At 36.8% G+C, this 21141-nt stretch overlaps 1 protein-coding gene across 1 annotated transcript in view; it reads right to left on the reverse strand.

The window, feature by feature from the left end:
- Nucleotides 1-8374: 8374 nt before the first annotated feature.
- The window catches only part of LOC109827681 (beta-glucosidase 12-like), a 40093-nt gene continuing 27326 nt past the window's right edge, over nucleotides 8375-21141 (reverse strand). Inside the window, exons 7-11 of the mRNA XM_020394691.1 lie at nucleotides 17284-17501; nucleotides 16554-16585; nucleotides 8970-9072; nucleotides 8780-8888; nucleotides 8375-8677 (exon numbers count right to left, since the gene is read on the reverse strand). Of these exons, the coding sequence (XP_020250280.1) occupies nucleotides 8512-8677; nucleotides 8780-8888; nucleotides 8970-9072; nucleotides 16554-16585; nucleotides 17284-17501 (628 nt within the window). The 3' untranslated portion in view covers nucleotides 8375-8511. The remainder of the gene's footprint in view (nucleotides 8678-8779; nucleotides 8889-8969; nucleotides 9073-16553; nucleotides 16586-17283; nucleotides 17502-21141) is intronic.

The raw sequence follows: 21141 nt of genomic DNA on the forward strand, positions 1-21141 counted from the left end.
GGCGCCGCTCAGTACAGATCTCAGCGACGTTTTGTTCTAGATTTTGGGGGATTAAGGGATGGGTTTAAACAGCTGTTTTTCTCCTATTTAAACTCCACATCTTCTTCTTCCTCAGTGTCCCAGCTTTTGTAAAAACCAGTGACGTTGTTTTTTTCTCAGAGCTTATATTTTAAAAACCTATTTTCACTGAGTTTTTGTGTGTTCACGTCCCAGCTTTTGCAAAAACCAGTGACGTTGTTTTTCTCAGAGCTTATATTTTCAAAACCTGTTTTCACTGAGTTTTTGTGTGTTCACTTCCCAGCTTCAGTGTGCTCTTTCTCTTTGCCATAGGGACGTTGTAAAGAGAGAGTCTTACACCATTTCTACTATCTTATGAGTGTGATCTTGTGTAGATCAACTGTGAGGGAGTGTGATCTTGTGTAGATCAAACTGTATAGTGTGAGATCGTGTGGGGATCGCTGTGTAGACGAAGTTCCGGCTTCCAAACCGGGTTGTGTAGTGGATTTCTCCTCGAGAGTGGGGAGCGGGGACGTAGGTCAGCGGACCGAACCTCTTAACATATCGTCATACCGTGGTTTGCTTGTCTTAATTTTATTGCATAATTATAGCCTCTTGACCCTAATCACCCCCCCTCTAGGGTCCAACAATTGGTATAAGAGCTTGGTCTCTATATTAGTTTTTGGTTTAATCACCTTAGAGAAAAGATCTTATGGAGGCTTCAATGAATGTGCGTATGCTAGAGGGACAATCCACCACTAGACCACCACTCTTTACCAGTAGTAACTTTGCTTATTGGAAGGCTAGGATGGGAATTTACCTTCGTTGCATTGACCTTGACATCCTAGAACTCATAGAGAAAAAGTACGTAGATAAGTCCAAAGTTGGGACTATGACCGATGGAGAAAGGCACCAAGCCAATCTCAATGCTAAGGCTATGAATGCCTTAATTTGTGGTCTTTCCCCCAACGAGTATAATAGGGTTTCCACGTGTGCAATCGCATACGAAATTTGGGTGAAATTGTGTATTACACACGAAGGAACCCCCTAAGTCAAGGAATCCAAAATTAGTGGACTTATGCATGAATATGAGTTATTTCAAATGCTTCCAAATGAATCAATTGATGCTATGTTTTCTCGCTTCACTAACATTATCAATGAATTGCATGGTCTTGACAAGAAGTTGACTATTCAAGAGATGAATTACAAGATTCTTCGTTCTTTGACTCCGATGTGGGAACCCAAGGCAACGGCAATAGAAGAAGCTCATGACCTTACCACTTTACCTCTCGATGGCCTCATCGGAAAGCTCAAGGTCCATGACAAGAAGCTCAAGGGGAAGGAGAAGGAGGAAGTGCCCTTACGAGACGTTGAGGAGCCATCACCAAAGTTGAAGACCATAGCTCTCAAAGGAGCTAGTGATAACTCCTCTTCATCATCGGATAGTGAAGTTGATTTTTCTAGAGAAGTGGCTCATCTCTCTAGAAGATTTTCTAGAATCATAAAAATGAACAAGAAATTTAACCCACGATCTAGCAACAAATTTCCCTCTCGTGTAGGAAAATGCTTTGAATGCAATGAACCGGGCCATATCGCTAAGGATTGCCCAAGGCTCAAGGAGAAGTACATGAAATACAAGAAGAAGAAGGTTATGTATGCCGGATGGGAAGAATCTGAACCAAGTGATTCGGATAGCGATGAAGATGGAGCCAAACTTTCTCTTCATGATCCCAACGTTTGCTTCATGGCCCTTGAACATGAGGTAATATCCGACACCGAGAGTGAATCATTCTACATGCAATGTGATCTAACTATGGCTCTAGAAGAATTGAACATTGAATTCAAAAGAATGTCCAAAGAATTTTCTTCTTTTAAAAAGTTGCATGTTTTTTGTGATATCAAGCAAGAACAATTAACAACCTCTCTTGCACTAAAAGATGAATTGCTAGGAGATCTCGATTTCGAGAATAAGCAATTAAGATCAAAGATTAAGAGATTAGAAATTGCGGGTGGTAGGATTAGACCCACTCATGCTTATGCTAATCACCATCACTATGGTAGAAATAGGTTTCATGGTTCTCACACTCATACATACAAAAGAAATTTTGTGTGCACTTATTGCATGAAACATGGTCATATTTCTACTCATTGTAGAATTAAAGATAACTTTGAATTTTATGGATTGATATGGGTACCCAAAGGTACCAAGACTACTAACCACTAAGGACCCAAGACTTGGGTACCAAAAGTTACTACATCTTCATCTTCATCTCTTGTAGGGAACGTCACGGCAACAACGTAAGGAGATGTGGTACCTTGATAATGGTTGCTCACATCATATGACGGGCACCAAAGAGTTATTTGTAACCCTATCAAGAATTGAAGGAGGTAACATCTCCTTCGGCGGTGGTGAGAAAGGTAAAATCATTGGTGTTGTTTCTATTGGTAAGAAACCCTCACCCATTATAGAAGATGTTTATTTGGTAAATGGTTTGAATCATAATCTTCTTAGCATTAGCCAATTGAGTGATAAAGGTTTTGATATTTCCTTTAAACCAGATAAATGCATCATTAGTATGAATGGAAAATTTGTTTTTGTTGCTAATCGCAAATCTAATGTATATATTTTTGAGATGAATGAATTAGTGAATCAAGATGTGAAGTGCCTTGCGGCAATTGATGAAAACCCTTGGATTTGGCATAAGAGACTTGGACATGCAAATATGGAGCTAATATTAAAATTGTCTAAGAGAAATCTTGTTAAAGGGTTACCTAGCTTGCACTTCATCAAAGATACCATATGTGAGGATTGTGCCAAAGGTAAACAAACAAAATATTCCTTCAAATCCATCAATGAGGTATCGACTTCTAAACTTTTGTAATTACTTCATCTTGATTTGTTTGGTCCTATGCGTGTTACCTCTCTTGGAGGGAAACACTATGTTTTTGTGATTATTAATAATTTTTCTCGTTTTACATGGACAATATTTCTTACAAAGAAAAATGATTGTTTTGAAAAATTTGCTAATCATGTCAAAAGAATTGAAAATAAAAAAGATTTGAAAGTTGTTAAAATAAGAAGTGATCATGGTGGTGAATTTCAAAATGAATTTTTCTATGATTTTTGTGCTCATCATGGTATAACTCACATATTTTCCGCTCCTAGAACACCACAACAAAATAGTGATGTTGAACAGAAAAATCGCACCATACAAGAGATGGCACACACTATGTTAAATTCATTTGATTTGCTAAAATATTTTTGGGCCGAAGCCGTCAATACGACTTGCCATGTTTTAAATCGTGTTTTGATTAGACCAAAGCTTAAGAAAACTCCTTATGAACTTTTTTATGGAAAAACTCCTTTTATTGGTTATTTTCGTATCTTTGGTTGCAAATGTTTTATTTTAAATACAAAAGATCACCATGATAAATTTGATTCTAAAATTAATGTTGGTATTTTCTTAGGTTATGCACCTCGAAGTAAGGCTTATAGGGTCTTGAATAAACGAAGCCTCGTTGTTGAAGAATCTATAAATGTTACTTTTGATGAGACTAATGTTAGTTCTCAAGTTGTTTTGCCTAGGAAAGATGATGATGATGATGTTGTTGAGGGAGGATTGGACCTTTTACAAATCAATGATACTCCCTCTATAGAAGCTCAAAAGGATGTGGATAGCTCTAATGCTCAAGAACAAGTTGAACTTCCTAAAGCTTGGAAATTCGCATCAAACCATCCAAAGGAACAAATCATTGGGAGCCCTTCACAAGGAGTTGTTACTCGCTCAAAAGCTTTGAGTGAGTGTGGTAATGTTGCATTATTATCTTAACTAGAACCTAAAAAGATTAATAATGTTTTAAATGATGAATTTTGGGTTTTGGCTATGCATGAAAAACTAAATAATTTTACAAGAAATAATATTTGGAAATTAGTTCCTAGACCTAACAATGCTAGTGTTATTGGTACTAAATGGGTTTTTAGAAATAAACTTGATGAACGTGGCATTGTTACTAGAAATAAAGCTTGTTTGGTTGCCCAAGGATACAATCAAGAGGAGGGCATAGACTATGATGAAACCTTTGCACCGGTTGCAAGGTTAGAATCTATTAGGATGTTTTTAACATTTGCTAGCTTTAAAAATTTCAAATTATTTCAAATGGATGTTAAAAGTGCTTTCTTGAATGGTTTTATAGAGGAGGGAGTATATGTTGAGCAACCCCCCGGTTTCATAGATCATGGTTTTCCTAATCATGTTTACCGGGTTCAAAAAGCTTTATATGGGTTAAAACAAGCTCCTAGAGCTTGGTATGCTCGCCTCTCTAGTTTTTTTGTTGAAAATGGTTTTTCAAAAGGAACAATTGATAACACTCTTTTTGTGAGAAAAAGGAAAAATGATTTCATTTTAGTTCAAATATATGTTGATGATATCATTTTCGATGCTACTAATGAATCTTTGTGCAAGGAATTTTCTAAGGTTATGCAGGATCACTTTGAGATGAGTATGATGGGAGAGCTTACATTCTTTCTCGGGCTTCAAGTTAAGCAAACAAATGATGGGATATTTATTTCTCAAAGCAAGTATGCTAAGGAACTAGTGAAGAAATTCAATTTGGAGAACTCTAAGCATGCGCCTACTCCCATGAGTACAAGTGTTAAGCTTAATGCGGATGAAAGTGGTGAAGACGTGGACCAAAAACTATATCGAGGTATGATAGGTAGTCTTCTTTATCTCACCGCTAGTAGACCCGACATTATGTTTAGTGTGTGTGCATGTGCACGTTTTCAAGCATCTCCTAAAGCATCTCATTTAATTGCGGTTAAAAGGATCATTAAGTATGTTAATGGAACTTTTAACCTTGGTTTATTTTATTCAAAAAGCACCTCTTTTGATTTATATGGTTTTTGTGATGCCGACTTTGTCGGCTGTAAGGTAGATTGCAAGAGTACGAGTGGAACATGCTAATTCTTAGGAAATTCACTTGTTTCTTGGGCTTCCAAGAAACAAAATTTTTTGCATTGTCCACTACGGAAGCAAAATACAATGCCGCCGGCTTATGTTGTGCTCAAGTTTTATGGATGAAACAAAGCTTAGTTGACTATGATTTGAATTTTCAAAATATAAAAATCTTTTGTGATAATACTAGTGCTATAAATATTTCCAAAAATTCAGTTTTGCATTCTAGAACCAAGCATATTGATGTGCGCCATCATTTCTTACGCGATCATGTTGAGAGACAAGATGTATCCCAAATATTTGTTGACACAAAATCTCAACTAGCGGATATATTTCCTAAGCCTCTTGGAGAGGATGATTTTTGTCGCATAAGAAATGGTTTGGGCTTATGCACTATGTGAAAGTTCTACATTGCTTGCTTGTTAAGTTGCATTTTGCATTTTTCTTTACCCCATTTCTTTTTGATGGTGACAAAGCTGGGAGAGAAATCTCCTCATTTGTTGCATCTTAGGGGGAGCTCATAGTTAGGGGGAGCACCTATCTATAAGCTATCTTTATATATTTTTGCTCTTATATAATGGTTGGTTGTCATCATCAAAAAGGGGGAGATTGTTAACCCTTATGTTTTGATGATTTTTTACAACCACCATTATCGGTACTAATGGCTTATTAAGTTCAAATATAGTGAATTCATATATCAAGCTTATTAGTGCTACAAATGGAGGATTGGATGGAATATGCACTACAACGATGATATCTAAAGGAGGAGGAGGCATAGTGATGAAGCAAACGTTATTTCAAGAACAACAAATTCATATAGTAGCTTCATCAAATTCAAGCTATATCAAGACTCAAGCATTGCTTTCTATATAAGGATATTAGCTATCTTTTATTTTTCTCTCTCTAATAATAGAATGTAGGCAAAGAGTTATTGACTTCACTTGAAGCTATTGGGATATCACACACACACGTTTTCATACTTGTTTTCAAGCGTTTTTCACAAAATTCTATTTTTCATAAGTATGAGGACTTATCTGCAAAATTCCTTTTCCAAAAAGTTTGTTTTTAGCATTAAAAATATTTTACAAAGTTTCATATTTTTGTTGAGTCAAAACAGTGTTTTTGGGATGTATCAGAATACGGTCGAGTGTACCGGTTGACCGCACTTATGTTCATTCCTCTCTGGGCAACAGAGAGTTCATCGGTCGACCGCCGCGATCGACCGAGAGCTTCCTTCGATCGACCGGGCCGGTCGACCGGACAAGTCTCTGCTTGTTTTTCTCATTTCTGATCTGGTTAGCGGTCGACCGAATTTTCCGTCGGTCGACCGAACATTTCCATTGGTCGACCGTAATTTCCGCCGGTCGACCGCTGTATTATTCAAACGGTAATTGTGTCCTTTTTGTGGCGCCGCTCAGTACAGATCTCAGCGACGTTTTGTTCCAGATTTTGGAGGATTAAGGAATGGGTTTAAACAGCTGTTGTTCTCCTATTTAAACTCCACCTCTTCTTCCTCAGTGTCCCAGCTTTTGTAAAAACCAGTGACGCTGTTTTTTTCTCAGAGCTTATATTTTCCAAACATGTTTTCACTGAGTTTTTGTGTGTTCACTTCCCAGCTTCAGTAGAGAGAGTCTTACACCATTTCTACTATCTTATGAGTGTGATCTTGTGTAGATCAACTGTGAGGGAGTGTGATCTTGTGTAGATCAAACTGTGTAGTGTGAGATCGTGTGGGGATCGCTGTGTAGACGAAGTTTCGGCTTCCAAACCGGGTTGTGTAGTGGATTTCTCCTCGAGAGTGGGGAGCGGGGACGTAGGTCAGCGGACCGAACCTCGTTAACATATCGCGCGTCACAGGATAATGATTCCTAACCATATCTCCTCTATTTTGTTTGCATTAGAATACTGTGGTTTGCTTGTCTTAATTTTATTGCATAATTATAGCCTCTTGACCCTAATCACCCCCCTCTAGGGCTTTGCACGTTGGCGGTCAACCGCCGCGCCATGCGCGGTCGACCGCGACGCAGTAAAACTGCGTTCTTTGTCGGTTTGCTTGAACTTCATCGTCATCGATCCTGTTCCTCTTGTTCCTCCTTGTTTCCTCTTCGTTCTGAAGTATAGGACAGGTCTGATAGTTGAGCTTCACATATCCTAACAACTGGGGCTTTTCCTATTAGATACTTGAGTCTACAGATGGTGACCAAGAGACTGTCAGTGTATGATTGTGGAAGAATCTTGATAATATGGATCACTTAAAATTTCCATATTTGGGAGACCAGAAAACTCACATACTCTGGGAGATTACAGTTGGTTAAGAGTGCGTCGATGGGTGTTCAAGCGTTTTGGTCGAGTTCTTATCTTTCGCCTGAGAGGACGTTACATAAAGTGGATGAATCATGTAGGTGATTTTTCAAGGGGGAGCTCGTGGTTCTTTAAAAATTCCTTTGGTATGGAAAGTTCTTTGCACTAATAATAACATGGAGTAAATATTGAATATCTTCTCTGCTACTACATGGAGTATTACTACTATACTGAAGCTTATTTGGCATATCCATTTGAAAAAAGATCTCATCTATATCAAATGGATCCAGGCTAATTACTTAAAAAGGCAAATAATGCTTGACAGTACAAGCTACGATCGATGATTATTTGGCATGGAAACAAATTTGGAGAGCAAGGGCATGAGAATCAAAGGTGAGGGATCTACTAACAATGCTATGGCTACATTGCAAAGCTGTTGAGTTTGAGGCAAACTGAAACTTTTTTGATTTTATGATGACCTACAGAATAATCATCAAGGCAATGTTGGTATAGAACTATCTGGGCAAATGTTAAACATTCCTAAGCATAATAGGTGTTATCTATCTGAGTAGGAGCAGGAAACTCAAGAGTATTTGTTTTTCTCCTGTAATTTTGTGTGGAATGAAGTTATGATATGGCTTCATTTTACGTTTAGGAGTTGCCATTGGAATATGTTGATCAATTTGTTTGCATTATCTGCTACAGTCTATGCTCTTTGTTTTGATCACAACAAGAGGCTAGGTGGTGTGAAGGGAAGCACTGGGGATATTGTGAGAATGCTCAAATTCTGCGTTTGTTGCTATATTTCATTGTTCTGGGTCTTATAAGAATCAGGACTGGGTGTATACATTGTATCAGGTGGTTGTTTGTTTTCGATTTTCATGATTATGTGCTTTGGAGATATGTAGCACTCGGGTATGCTTGAGTTAATATGTAGAAGGTTTTGAAGCTCATGGCAATGAAAATTTTAATTTCATTAGGTAGAGAGAATATTATCTTAAGGATAAGGAAGATTCTCTCGATCGGCCATGTTAAATCTCTTGTTTGCTTTGTTGATTTGATTATTCTGAGATATTCATGACGATTCCAAACTAAACCCTAATAATAGATCACATACGATATTGGCTAAATCGCAGCGCAACTTCAAATATCACTTGTTACTGACAGATCTTACACTTTGTTTGCCTTTTATTCACTTTCTTTATCAGTAACCAAAAGAGTAAAACGTCCACTTTCACATTTACTAGGTGATATCTGATCACTTTTTAAGAAACTCATGTAACCAAAGAGCAGAGCTCTTCGGATATCTAGTCATTGTCTTGTAATCAACATAGTAAAGTCCAAACCGAACTGTGTAGCCATCAATCCATTCAAAGTTATCAAACATTGACCATGCGAAATACCCTTTGACATTCACTCCCTCCCTGCAAATATTGCACAGTGCAAGATCAACAAACCATGATCACTAAACGGTGGATTGTATAATTAAAGCACCTTCTATTTTGCTTGTATGTATTGAAACATACCTTATAGCTCTTCGGACAAATGACAAGTGTTGTCTATAGTAGTCTACTCTCATGTCGTCCTTCAAGTTTTGTTCTAGTGGAGACATTGCATTGTTTGCCTCATCCACTCCTATGAATATATTAATAAGAATTTAGCTTTGTAGATGTATTCATGTCTAGAAATAGTACTTCAAGTTTACTGATCATGTACCATTTTCTGTAATGTAAATATTTGGATTGTTGTACTTGTTCTTTATATAGAGCAAGAGTCGCCTAATTCCTGGAGGGTAGATGAAGAGCCAGTCTGAAGCAGCCTGAAGTTTAGCATAAGTTTTGATGAGTCTAAACAGTTATATGATGTGAAGAGCATGCATTGTTTAGATATATTATTTCAAGTGCAATTAGCTAGTATGCTTTAATTATTTTCAAGTTCTTGAATAGTGCGTAGTAGTTCAGGGATTCATGCTTTAAGGATTCATGACGTTAAATTGTAGCACAGCCTTTCATTCTTCAGAGAAACTGATCCTAACTGAAACCTGTTGGGACAAACCCAGGGCTTATAGAGTAGGATCGCAGTAATAGTAGAGCAAAATAGAGATAATAAGTTGAACACACAGATTTATGTAGTTCGGCATTTAATTGCCTACGTCCACGGGCAAGGATAGAAGAATCCACTATGAGGAGAAAACTCTAGAGTTACAAACTCTCTCTCTTTACAAGGAGAAATTCTCTCTGTTCTTTCTCTCTCACTCTTCTATATAAGAAGTTGTTTCTGGAATGATTTTTTCCTTAAGGATTTGGAGCCTATTTATAGTTTTTGAAAAAATACTATGCATAATAAAATAATAATAAATTTACTATGTTGTGGGCCCACTCTTTTGTTTTATTTTTCAATTGTCAAAAAAGTGGGTGAGTGGGTTTGGAGGTTTGGCTGCATTAGGCACGCATGCCTGACAATCTCCTACTTGAAGATTTGATTGAGTATCAATCATATCTTCACACCATTTTTTCTATCATGTTATTTTCATGTTGCTTACGTCTCTGACAGACCACAAGAGGATCGACACCGAGTAAATTTGTCAGTACTAACTTTTTTATCAAAAAATCAGTTAGGTTGTCTTTGGTGTGAATTTTCTGCATATCGATTGTTCCTTCTTCCACTTTCTCATGAACGAAGTGGTACTGAACTCGAATGTGTTTGGTCTTTGAATGAAAAGCTAGATTTCTTGCCAAATATAAAGCACTCTGACTGTCACAAAATAGAGAAATCTTCTTTTGTTCATAGCCGAGTTCTTCCAGCACCATCTTCAACCACATCGCCTCTTTACTAGCTTGTGTAGCTGCTACATATTCTGTTTTTGTTATTGATGTAGTCACAACTGACTGCAGTTCTGAAACACAGCTTACAGCTCCGCCAGCAAGTATAAACACATAACCTGTTGTAGATTTTCTATTATCACGATCACCTGCATAATCAGAATCAACATATCCACTGACAATAAAATCAGATCCACCATAACATAATGCAACATTTGAGGTTCCTTGAATGTATATTAGAACCCTCTTTACAGCATTCTAATGCTCTTTATCAGGATTTGTCATGTATCGACTATCCACTCCCACTGCTTGTGCAATGTCTGGTCTTGTACAAATCATAGCGAACATTAATCTTCCCACTGCTGATGCATACGGTACTCGAGATATCTTCATCCTCTCTTCTTCACTGCTAGGACTCATACTGGAGGATAACTTGAAATTAACAGGAAGTGGGGTAGAAATTGACTTACAATCTTGCATGTTAAAGCGCCGCAAAATTTTCTTCAAATAGTTCTTTTGAGAAAGTCAAATCTTCCTATTAATTCTGTCTCGATAAATTTGCATCCCTAGAATCTTGTTTGCAGATCCTAAATCCTTTATTTTAAATTCCCTAGCTAACTGAGCCTTTAATTCTTAGATGCGATCTTTGTTAGGACCTGCAACCAACATATCGTCAACATACAACAATAAGATAACAAAGTTATTTTTACCAAACCTCTTGAAATATGCACAAGGGTTTGAATTAAGTCTTCTGTATCCAAGGCTCAAGATGAATGAATCAAATCTCTTATACCAACACATCGGCGTCTGCTTTAGACCGTACAGAGATTTGTTCAATCTGCAAACCAAGTTCTCTTTTCCTTTTTCTTCAAAACCTTCTGGCTGGAGCATGTAAATTTCTTCTTCAAGATCTCTATGAAGAAATGTTGTTTTCACATCTAGCTGCTCTAGAAGTAAGTTAAATATAGCACTCATAGCCAGGACTATTCGGACTGTTGCAAGTCAAACTACAGGAGAAAATATTTCATTAAAATCAATACCTTCTTTCTGAGAATATCCTTTTACCACTAATCTAGCATGATATCGCTCCACCTGATCATCACCATTTCACTTGATCTTGTAGACCCATTTGTTTCCAATAGTCTTTCTTCCATGTGGCAGTGACACAAGTTCCCAAGTCTTGTTCTTATGGAGAGCTTCAATTTCTTCCTGCATTGCTGTCATCCACAAAGATGCATCTGTACCTTTTATAGCTTCATGAAAAGTTGATGGCTCTTCATATTCTGTTAGAAGACAGTATGTAACATTACTCTCCGTAATATACTCCGAGAACCAAGTCGGTGGTCTTCTCTCATGAGTTGATCTTCGAACTTCTAGAGCCTCTAACTCGACTGGTTCTTGTACATCATGCTTCGGTGTTGCTTCAGAAGAATTCGGATCATCTTCTACCTGAACAGCTACAGTCTCTAAGTCCTTTCTCGAACTGCTTTCTTTCTCTTCACTTTGTAGTTGGTTCTCTATAAAGATAACATCTCTGCTGATAATAACCTTGTGGGCAGTGGGATCCCACAGGCGATACCCCTTTACTCCATCAGCATACCCCAAGAATATACATTTTCTGGATTTTGAATCCAGCTTTGTAATTTCTTGGGCATTGTACATTGTTGGCCATCTTGTTTTGATGATGTTTAACAAACAATTTACAACTAATGTTGTTTGTCTAGTGTTTGTGTTTTCGTATTTATTCTAGGCAAACAACGAGTTGGAGGTTGGATGGATTGAGCCTACACGATCATATCAAGAGGAGGTTGGCGGATTTGTGGAGTGAAGCTACATACAATTCAAGTTAAAGATCAAGTTCAAGCTTCATCCGCAACGTGTACCAAGTTGAGCTACAATGAAGATCAAGATCAAGCTTGGGTAATTTAGTATAGGTTTATATTATGTGTGTTTAATACGTTAAGCTTAATATCTATACACTCACATTTATTGGTTTCTTCGTATTTATATATATTTATATATACATATATATATACATATGTTTTGGTTTTCATGTTTATAAATATGAAATTACATGTTTCATATTTATTATTGTGATTTGGTTTATCTACTTAGATATGAAACAAATATATCTTCGTATACATACTCATAGGTTTCATTTTCTATTGTATTTGTGAAAATATTTTTTTCTCAGTTTATGGACTTAATAACAATCATATACATATTTTATTAAGTCTATATAATCATTGTGCAAAGTTTCAAAACAAGGTTTAGCCTAAATGTCAAAATTCATATGTTTACATTTTCGTGTTTTGGACTATTTTGCAAAATGATGATATTTTTCATTTGGGGGGTCCTTTCTGATAACCAAAGTTTTATATTTTTTGGAATTTATTTGATATTTTTAAATAGGGTTTTAAAATCAGCAAATCAGTTTATTATCATGTCTATAATCATTCCCCAAAGTTTTAAATTTTTTGGAATTTATTTGATATTTTTAAACAGGGTTTTAAAATCAGCAAATAAGTTTTCTGTTATATAAGTTTTTGGTCGACCACACCGGTCGACCGATCATTTAATCTTTCATCACTGGGCGACAGAGAGTCTATCGGTCGACCGGTCCGGTCGACCGAAAGCTCCATCGGTCGACCGCACCGGTCGACCGATGATTGTCCAAAGCTGATCTGCGTGTTTTTGCTCTCCATCGGTCGACCGACAGAATTTCCGGTCGACCGACAATAGATCCGTTGGCTTCCAACGGCTATTTCTCTGAGCTGTTTGCTGGGGCTGTTTTTGTCTTTTGACTTGGGATTTTTAGCTGAGGTTTTGGAGGATATAAATACTCTCTTTGATCTCAGTTTTCAACCAAGAAAAGAAGTTTTTTAAATAAGGGTTTGAAAAAGGGTTTAAGCTTGTTTTAAGCTTGTTTAAGGGTTTGGTTTAATCTGTTTTGGTTTTCACAAGTGGAGGAGATTATCTTCTTGTTTTGGGCTCATTTCTCCATCTCTCCATCTTGATCTAGAGAAGTTTTCCTAAACTCAACTCTAGCTTTACATTTACATACTTGTTTGATTATCATTGTTCTTAAGCTAGATTTTATATTTAAGTTTAGTTTGATTTTGATTTCACTCATTGTTACACACACCCACTTTGAGCTTATTGTATTTGCATTCATAATATATTAGGGTTGTGAGAGTTGTAACATTGAGTGTGAGCTTTTATTGTGTTCTCATCCATATTAGAGAACAATTTATATTTGTTACATTGTGAGATTGTTAGGTTTTCGGTGGGCTAGAAACCGAGTGTGATGTGAAGTTTTTGGTGAACTAAAAAACCGATTGTGAGGAGTGACGTTGATCGGTGAGCGTTGAAAACCGATACTGTGATGTGTAAACATTGTTCAGATGAACGTAGAAAACCCGGTTGTGATAGTGGAATTCTCCCCGGGAGTGGGGAGCGGAGACGTAGGACGGAAGGTCCGAACTCCGTGATCATATCGTGTGTTTGAGTTTGTCATTGGCGTTCTTTTACATTCATGCTTATTGTTTATATCGCCTTTGTCATTTGCTCTTAGTTCATATTATCCACTATCTTGTTTATCTTGTTTATGTTTATATCACCCTAAGTTTCATATCATTGTATATAACTCATAGTATATCTTATTACTAGGATATATCCCTTGTTCATATTGCTTATCCTAGCTCACATATATTATTGTATTTCATACTTGCTAGGATAACTTGTTAATTAGTTTTTAATTGGCATATAATCGGATTAGATTAGCATAAGACCCTAATCACCCCCCTCTAGGGTCTAACAACATTACGTACACTAGACTTCCATATATATGGAGGTTGGAATAATCAGTTGGTTTGCCAGTCCACATCTCCATCGGCGTCTTCAATTGTATTGTAATTGATGAAGATCAATTTACCACATAACAGGTGGTTTTTACTGTTTTCGTCCAAAAGACTTTATCCAGATTTGAAGTTGCCAACATAGCTCTTGTTCTTTCCAACAGAGCTCTGTTCATCCGCTCCGCTACTCCATTTTGTTGAGGAGTATAAGCAGTGCTAAATTGTCTTTTGATGCCTTCATGCTTGAAGAATGCTAGAAATTCAACGTCTGTGTATTCTCCTCCATTATCTGACCTCAAGCACTTGATCTTTTTCTTAGATTTAATCTCGACACGCGCTTTGTAGGCTTTAAAGACTGAGAACACATCCGCCTTCTTCTTGATAGGATACACCCAACATCTCCTGGAGTACTCATTAATAAAGGACACAAAGTACTTTGCTCCTCCTAAAGATGTAACTGGTGCTTGCCATACATCAGAATGAACCAGTTCTAGAATAGCCTTCCTTCTAGAACTCGATGTGTTGAACTTCAATCGATGCTGCTTGCTTGTAACACAATGCTCGCAGAATGAAAGAGCTACTGAATTAAGTCCAAGAAGCAGCTTCTAATCGGAGAGAACCTTCAAGCCTCGTTCTGACATGTGGTCTAACTTATGATGCCACATCATGGTTTGTTCTTCTCCACGGCTGGTTGATGCCACACATGAATCAGCTTCCTGCAGAGTCTCTCCCTTGAGCATGTACAGATTTGAAGTTATCTTTTTTCCTTTTATCACCACAAGCGCCCCTCTAACAATCTTCATGATCCTATTTTCGATATGAGTCTTGCACCCAGCTCATCTAATTGTCCCAAAGACAATAGATTCTTCTTCAAGCTCTTCACATGTTGCACATCTTGAATGGTGCGTATTGTATCATCAAACGTTTTGATTTTGATAGTGCTAATACCAGAAATCTCTAAGGCATGATCATTACCCATGAATACAGATCCTCCTGAGATAGGTTCATATTTGTCAAACCATTCTCTTCGAGAGGTCATGTGCCAGGAGGCTGCTGAATCTAGAAGCCAGACATCAACAAACCTCTTTCCGCCTTCATCAACAGTGGTTGCTCCACTGAATAGAATTTCATCATCGTCTGATGTGCTGACAACGCATCCTTGAGATGTTGATGGCTCTGAAGACTTTTTATCTCCACTCTTCTTATTGTGTCAACACTCCGATTTGATGTGCCCTCTTTTGCCACAGTTGTAGCATTTGACATTGTTCTTACTTCTTGATTTGGATCTACCATGGGTATGACTCCCACTGGAGCCACGTTTCGTTGATCTTCCTCTCGTCATCGTTAAAGCCTCCTCTTGTTGAGAACTTGCCTGCCTGTCTTCCTTGTTCTTACGCCGATTTTCTTCCTCCAAAACAGAGGCTGCAACATTGTCAAAGACAAGATTGTCCGTGAGGACGTTGTTTGTCTGGCTGATGATGAGTTGATCATATGAGTCAGGTAGACTCTGAAGTAGAAGTTCTGCACGTTCATTCGCACCAACTGTATACCCCAACGTTGTGAGTTGGGAGAACAATGTGTTTAGGGTGTTGATGTAGTCGGTCATCGATGTAGATTCCGCCATCCTAAGAGTGTAAAGTCTCCTTTTTAAGAAGATTTTATTGTGCATGGATTTCGCCTCATATAGCATTTTCTCCATCTCGTTCAACTTCTTATCATCTGTGATGTCGTTCGGCCTTGCACTAATGACAGACAGGCAATTATCTTTTCTTAAGATAACCTTTATTTTCAACTTCCACAGTGAGAAATTACTCTCGTTGAATTTCTCGATCTTCAACTTTGCCGCCATTGCTTCTACCACGAACAGTAACTTCTTATTATTTCACGTAAATAGTAACTATATTAATAAACAGTAATCGTATTAATGAATAGTACCGTACTTGTGAATAGTACTGTATTTTTGAACAATGCCGTACTCGTGAATAGTACCCGTCACCTTCAAAAGGTAAATGATAACCTAACTTATTTTCTGATGTGAAGGATTCACTTTTAGTGGCGGCCACAGAGCATACGATAAGTAGATATATACAAGTACCCTAAGTTGGCTTTGATACCACTTGTTGGGACAAACCCGGGGCCTAATAGAGCAGGATCGCAGTAATAGTAGAGCAAAATAGAGATAATAAGTTGGACACACAGATTTACGTGGTTCGACACTTGATTGCCTACGTCTACGGGTAAGGATAGAAGAATCTACTATGAGGAGAAAACTCTGGAGTTACAAACTCTCTCTTTACAAGGAGAAATTCTCTCTGTTTTTTCTCTCACTCTTCTATATAAGAAGTTGTTTCTGCGATGATTTTTTCCTTAAAGATTTGGAACCTATTTATAGTTTTTGAAAAAACACTATGCATAATAAAATAATAATAAATTTACTATGCTATGGTGCCCGCTCTTTTGTTTTCTTTTTCAATTGTCAAATAAAGTGGGTGAGTGGGTTTGGAGGTTTGGCTGCATTAGGCACGCATGCCTGACAAAACCTGGATGTTTCGTTTTCGACACGCATACATGCTTAACTTTCTACATGATATTTTGGGGCTGTGCCAGTGTAAATGTCATACCTTAGGACCAACCAGTATACCTTGGTGCTCACCTGATGAATAGAAAATTTAATCAGTACACGAAAACAATTTTCTGAAAAAACTACAAGTTGAAGAAAGGTGTATATGAATTCAATGGAAAAAAAGGAAATAAAGCTATTGTTTTTCTTGTTATTTATTTGTTCTAATTTGTTCTTTACCAGAAATAATTCCACTGGAGTCAATGAGTTCTAATTAAGTATGGTTAATAAACTTAAGATACATTGATACATATTACATGGTAATGAAGGAATATTTATCTGTATGCTCAAGGAATCCCTGAGAAACAACGATAAAAAAGTACTAGACTGCCAATGTCAGGTAGCATGTAGCAAAAAAATTTTAACTTGTAGTACTTAGGAAGAGATGCAAATGATGAAAAGAGTAGATGTCAAGCACTTTATATCAATGAGCATTATTTCCTCAGCTAAAACAAATTAATGTGGAGAAGAAATTGCATGTTCAATTTGCCTAAAGTTAGCAACTTGGACATCCAAATGAAGAAGAGTATTACTTTAATATGGCTATAATTTTTTGGAAAATCACTAAAAAGTTGTCTCGCATATCCACATATGTGCATACACGCAGACACAAACATGAAATTTTCTTGTTTCATCACGAAGACATAAGTAATTGCAAAAAATAACCTCGGAAGCAATAATATTTAATATGGAGAAGAATATAATTTAAACCAGTAGTACCTAACAATTACCTGTCTGAAATGCGTGTCGATCGCCATCATAACTGACATTAACATTGGCCAATAAGGAAATACTGTTAGCATAGTTTGTTGTATAATAATTTAGTCCAAGGAAGTCAAAGGATCCTCTTATCATTTCAGATTGCTCTTGTGTGAATTTTGGTAAACGGTCCCCAACAAGTGCACGCATGTTGAAAGGATAGTCACCTTGAGTCAAGGGATCCATGAACCTATAACCGTGAAAATTGTGAGTCAAATGATAAATTGATTCTTGTTATGAAGGTACGAATTAAATCAATTATGCAGTACTTAGAATTTAAAAAACAAAAAATAATAAATAATAATTATCTAGTTGTTGAAATGAATATATGCCTTTAACTATGGATCTTGTAGACAGTTAAAATATATTTTTCATCCAGGCTAATATTCAGTTTATATCCAAGAAGTGGATGTCCAAGGGCTAAACGCTTCAAATGGACTAAAAACTCGAGCCCACTACAAGCTATAGCGAAGCTCGCCTTAAAAAATATGCGAACTCAGCCACACAGCTCATCTCGACTCGACCCAACCAAATATATTTTAACTATGGATCTTGTAGACAGTTAAAATATATTTTTCATCCAGGCTAATATTCAGTTTATATCCAAGAAGTGGATGTCCAAGGGCTAAACGCTTCAAATGGACTCAAACTCGAGCCCACTACAAGCTATAGCGAAGCTCGCCTTAAAAAATATGTGAACTCAGTCACGAATTAAATTATGTGCTAGATTCGAAGCCATAGGTGAAATTTGCCAATTATTTAATCTCGCCAGCAAAGTTTGCCAACCAATTAATTAGCGAACTTCGCACGGAGCTACCCACATGGGTGACGTCGTCCATGATTTCGAAGAAGGCTCACATATGTCCAAGTGAGCCTCCTCCAAACATCTTCAACGAGTCTCGCCGAACCAGCGAACTTTGTCATTTAACCATTTGAAAGCTATTTACAATGGGATAACCGCTCTCCCACTATCTCCTATCTTGATGGTCACTTATTCCACAATTAAAAGACATTAACTCTCTCTTTTTGAGTCTATAAAATAAGGAGGAGATTGTTCATTCAATGTAGAACACTCATATCGCCAAACCATATATGCATAGTTTTCTTCTACTTTGGTTCTAAGAGAAGATTGAGTTATCTTCTGAGCAACTAAGTCCGAGACCAATAGCCAGAGACCTGTTGTCTTAGTCGGATCGTCAAAGGTAAGAGATCGACACTCCATCGGCACACGGAAAAGTACCCTAAGAAATATAAATTTTTTTATTTTATTGTAATCTTTTTTATTGAAATATGTGTCAATTACAATACAAAAGACCCCAAACAGGATGAGAAGTTGCCATAAAATTCGCCACAATGTAAACTTAGAGTCCAATTCGAACCCCTAGTTTGTAATGTCAACCTTCGCCGAAGATAATTTGAGCTTCACCTCAAGCCAAACAAACTTCGGTCAAAGTAGTTGGCTTTTTTGTTTTGATGATGTTTAACAAACAATTTACGACTAATGTTATTTGTCTAGTGTTTGTGGTTTTCTATTTATTGTAGACAAACAACACGTTGGAGTATGGATGGAATCAAGCATTCACGATCATATCCAATAGAGGTTGGCGGAATAGTGGTTGAAGCCTTGCAATTCAAGTTGAAGTTCTAAGTTCAAGCTTCATTCGCAAGTGTACCAAGTAGAGCTTATTGAAGATCAAGATCAAACTTGGGTAATTTAGTTTAGGTTTTTATATTATGTGTGTTAGTACTTTAAGATCAATCATATACACACATACACGCTTTGGTTTTGTATATATATAGCTATATATATACATACATGTTATTGGTTTTCAAACTTATATAAATATGAAATTACATCTTTCATATTTAGTGTCTTTGTTTTGGTTTTCAAGTTTAAATATGAAACAGATAAATATAATTGGAAAATTCATACTTGTTTCATGTTTATATGCCTATATATGATTTCATCAATATCAAGTCTATTTAATTCAATGAAATCATGTTTTAGTGCATTATATGTGTATTTTGTTAAAATACTATATTTATTGTTTATAGACTTCATAACAATAGTTTACATCTTTCTTCAAGTCTATAAAATCAAGTTTATAATGTTTCAAAACATGGTTTATGTCAAATGTCAAAAACAAGTATTGTACATTTACATGTTTTGGATTATTTTGTAAAATGATGATATTTTACAAATGGGAAGAGATTTTTGAAAACCAGTCTTTGTAGCATATTCATTATCATGTCTACAATCATTTCCCAAAGTTTTATATTTTTGGAATTTATTACTATTTTTAATAGAGCATTGAAACTCACTTTCAAAACCATATCAGGCTGATAACCTGTTATCAGTCGACTGATGAAGTCAGTCGACTGATGAGTCGACTGAAGAAAGTGCCTGGGATATTCATTTAGTCTCTGTTCTGTTTCCGTCGACTAACTAGTCGATTGAAGTTTTTCAGTGGACTAAAAATATATGTCAGTCGACTGATAAGCTCGTATTTGAATACGATGTTCAGTTTATCAGTCGGCTGACGCCGCTCGTCAGTCGGCTTGGTTTTTGGGAGATTTTGCTGATTTTCGTAGGGTTCTGGCTATTGTTTTCTCTTCCTATATAAACCCTCAAACCCCCCACTACCAGAGGAACCAATGGAATATTTTAAAACAAGTTTAAAATAGTTTTAACAAGGGTTTAAGTTTTGTTTAAAGTTTGTTTGGTTTGTGAAGATTGTTTCACAAGTTGAGGAGATTATCTACATTGTTTGAGCTTCATTTTAATCCATCTCTCCATCTTATTTCTTCAGAGAAGAATTTATAAACTCAATACTAGCTTTATATTAATTATTTGTTGTTTATCATTTTATCAAGCTAGGATTTACATTGAGTTTATGATTGATTTTCTCATTGCTTACATACACAACCATGGAGCTTATTGTATTTGCATACATTATATAATTGGGTTATGGGGAGTTGTAACAATTGAGAGTGAGCTTAATTGAGTTCTTGTCCATTGTAGAGAACAACCATTGTTGTATTCGTAAACCTAATTGTGTAGATTACATTGTAATACACTTGTACATCGAGAGAAGTGTGTGGTGAGAGATGGGTCGTCCCAAGAGGAGTGGGGTAGGTAATTATTGATACGAGTTGCCGTGCGAGAACCTTTGATCGCAGAATTATCAAAGGTGGGTTGAGAAGAGGATGACAGAAACACAAGCACAATTCAGTATAATTATCAAAGGTGGGTTGAGAAGAGGATGACAGAAACACAAGCACAATTCAGTATATGGCAAAGGAAATTACCTTCTCTAGATTATGAGTATGAAAAGATTACAATCCCTCTCTCACAATCTCATTAGAATCGAGAACAAACTCTCAATTCTCACTAAACCCAAATATAATGATTAGAATCTCTCTTAATTACCTCTGATTCTTTAGAAACCCTAAAACAATCCTTTATATAGGTGTACAAACGAGGGTGGCAATCTGGTAAATAACCAAGCCCAAAACCAATAGGAATTCGTGTGAACGGAAACCCAAACAAACCAGGAAACCATCGATGAGTCGACTCATGACTGAGATGAGTCGACTCATCTGAAACTGGACAAAACACAAAAGCTAGCGATGAGTCGACTCATGACAGTCATGAGTCGACTCAACCTGATGAGTCGACTCATGACTGTTATGAGTCGACTCACAGGCTGAAAACTAGATACTTCGATTCTTTTGCTCGTCGTCTCATTCCATGCTTCCTCCTGCATTCTCTTATACTGCTTGACACCTCTATTCTCATACTATCATGAGAATCATCTATCCTCAAGCTC

The sequence above is a fragment of the Asparagus officinalis genome, unplaced genomic scaffold, assembly GCF_001876935.1.
Source record: "Asparagus officinalis unplaced genomic scaffold, Aspof.V1 AsparagusV1_Un357, whole genome shotgun sequence".
Classification (NCBI taxonomy): Eukaryota; Viridiplantae; Streptophyta; class Magnoliopsida; order Asparagales; family Asparagaceae; genus Asparagus; species Asparagus officinalis.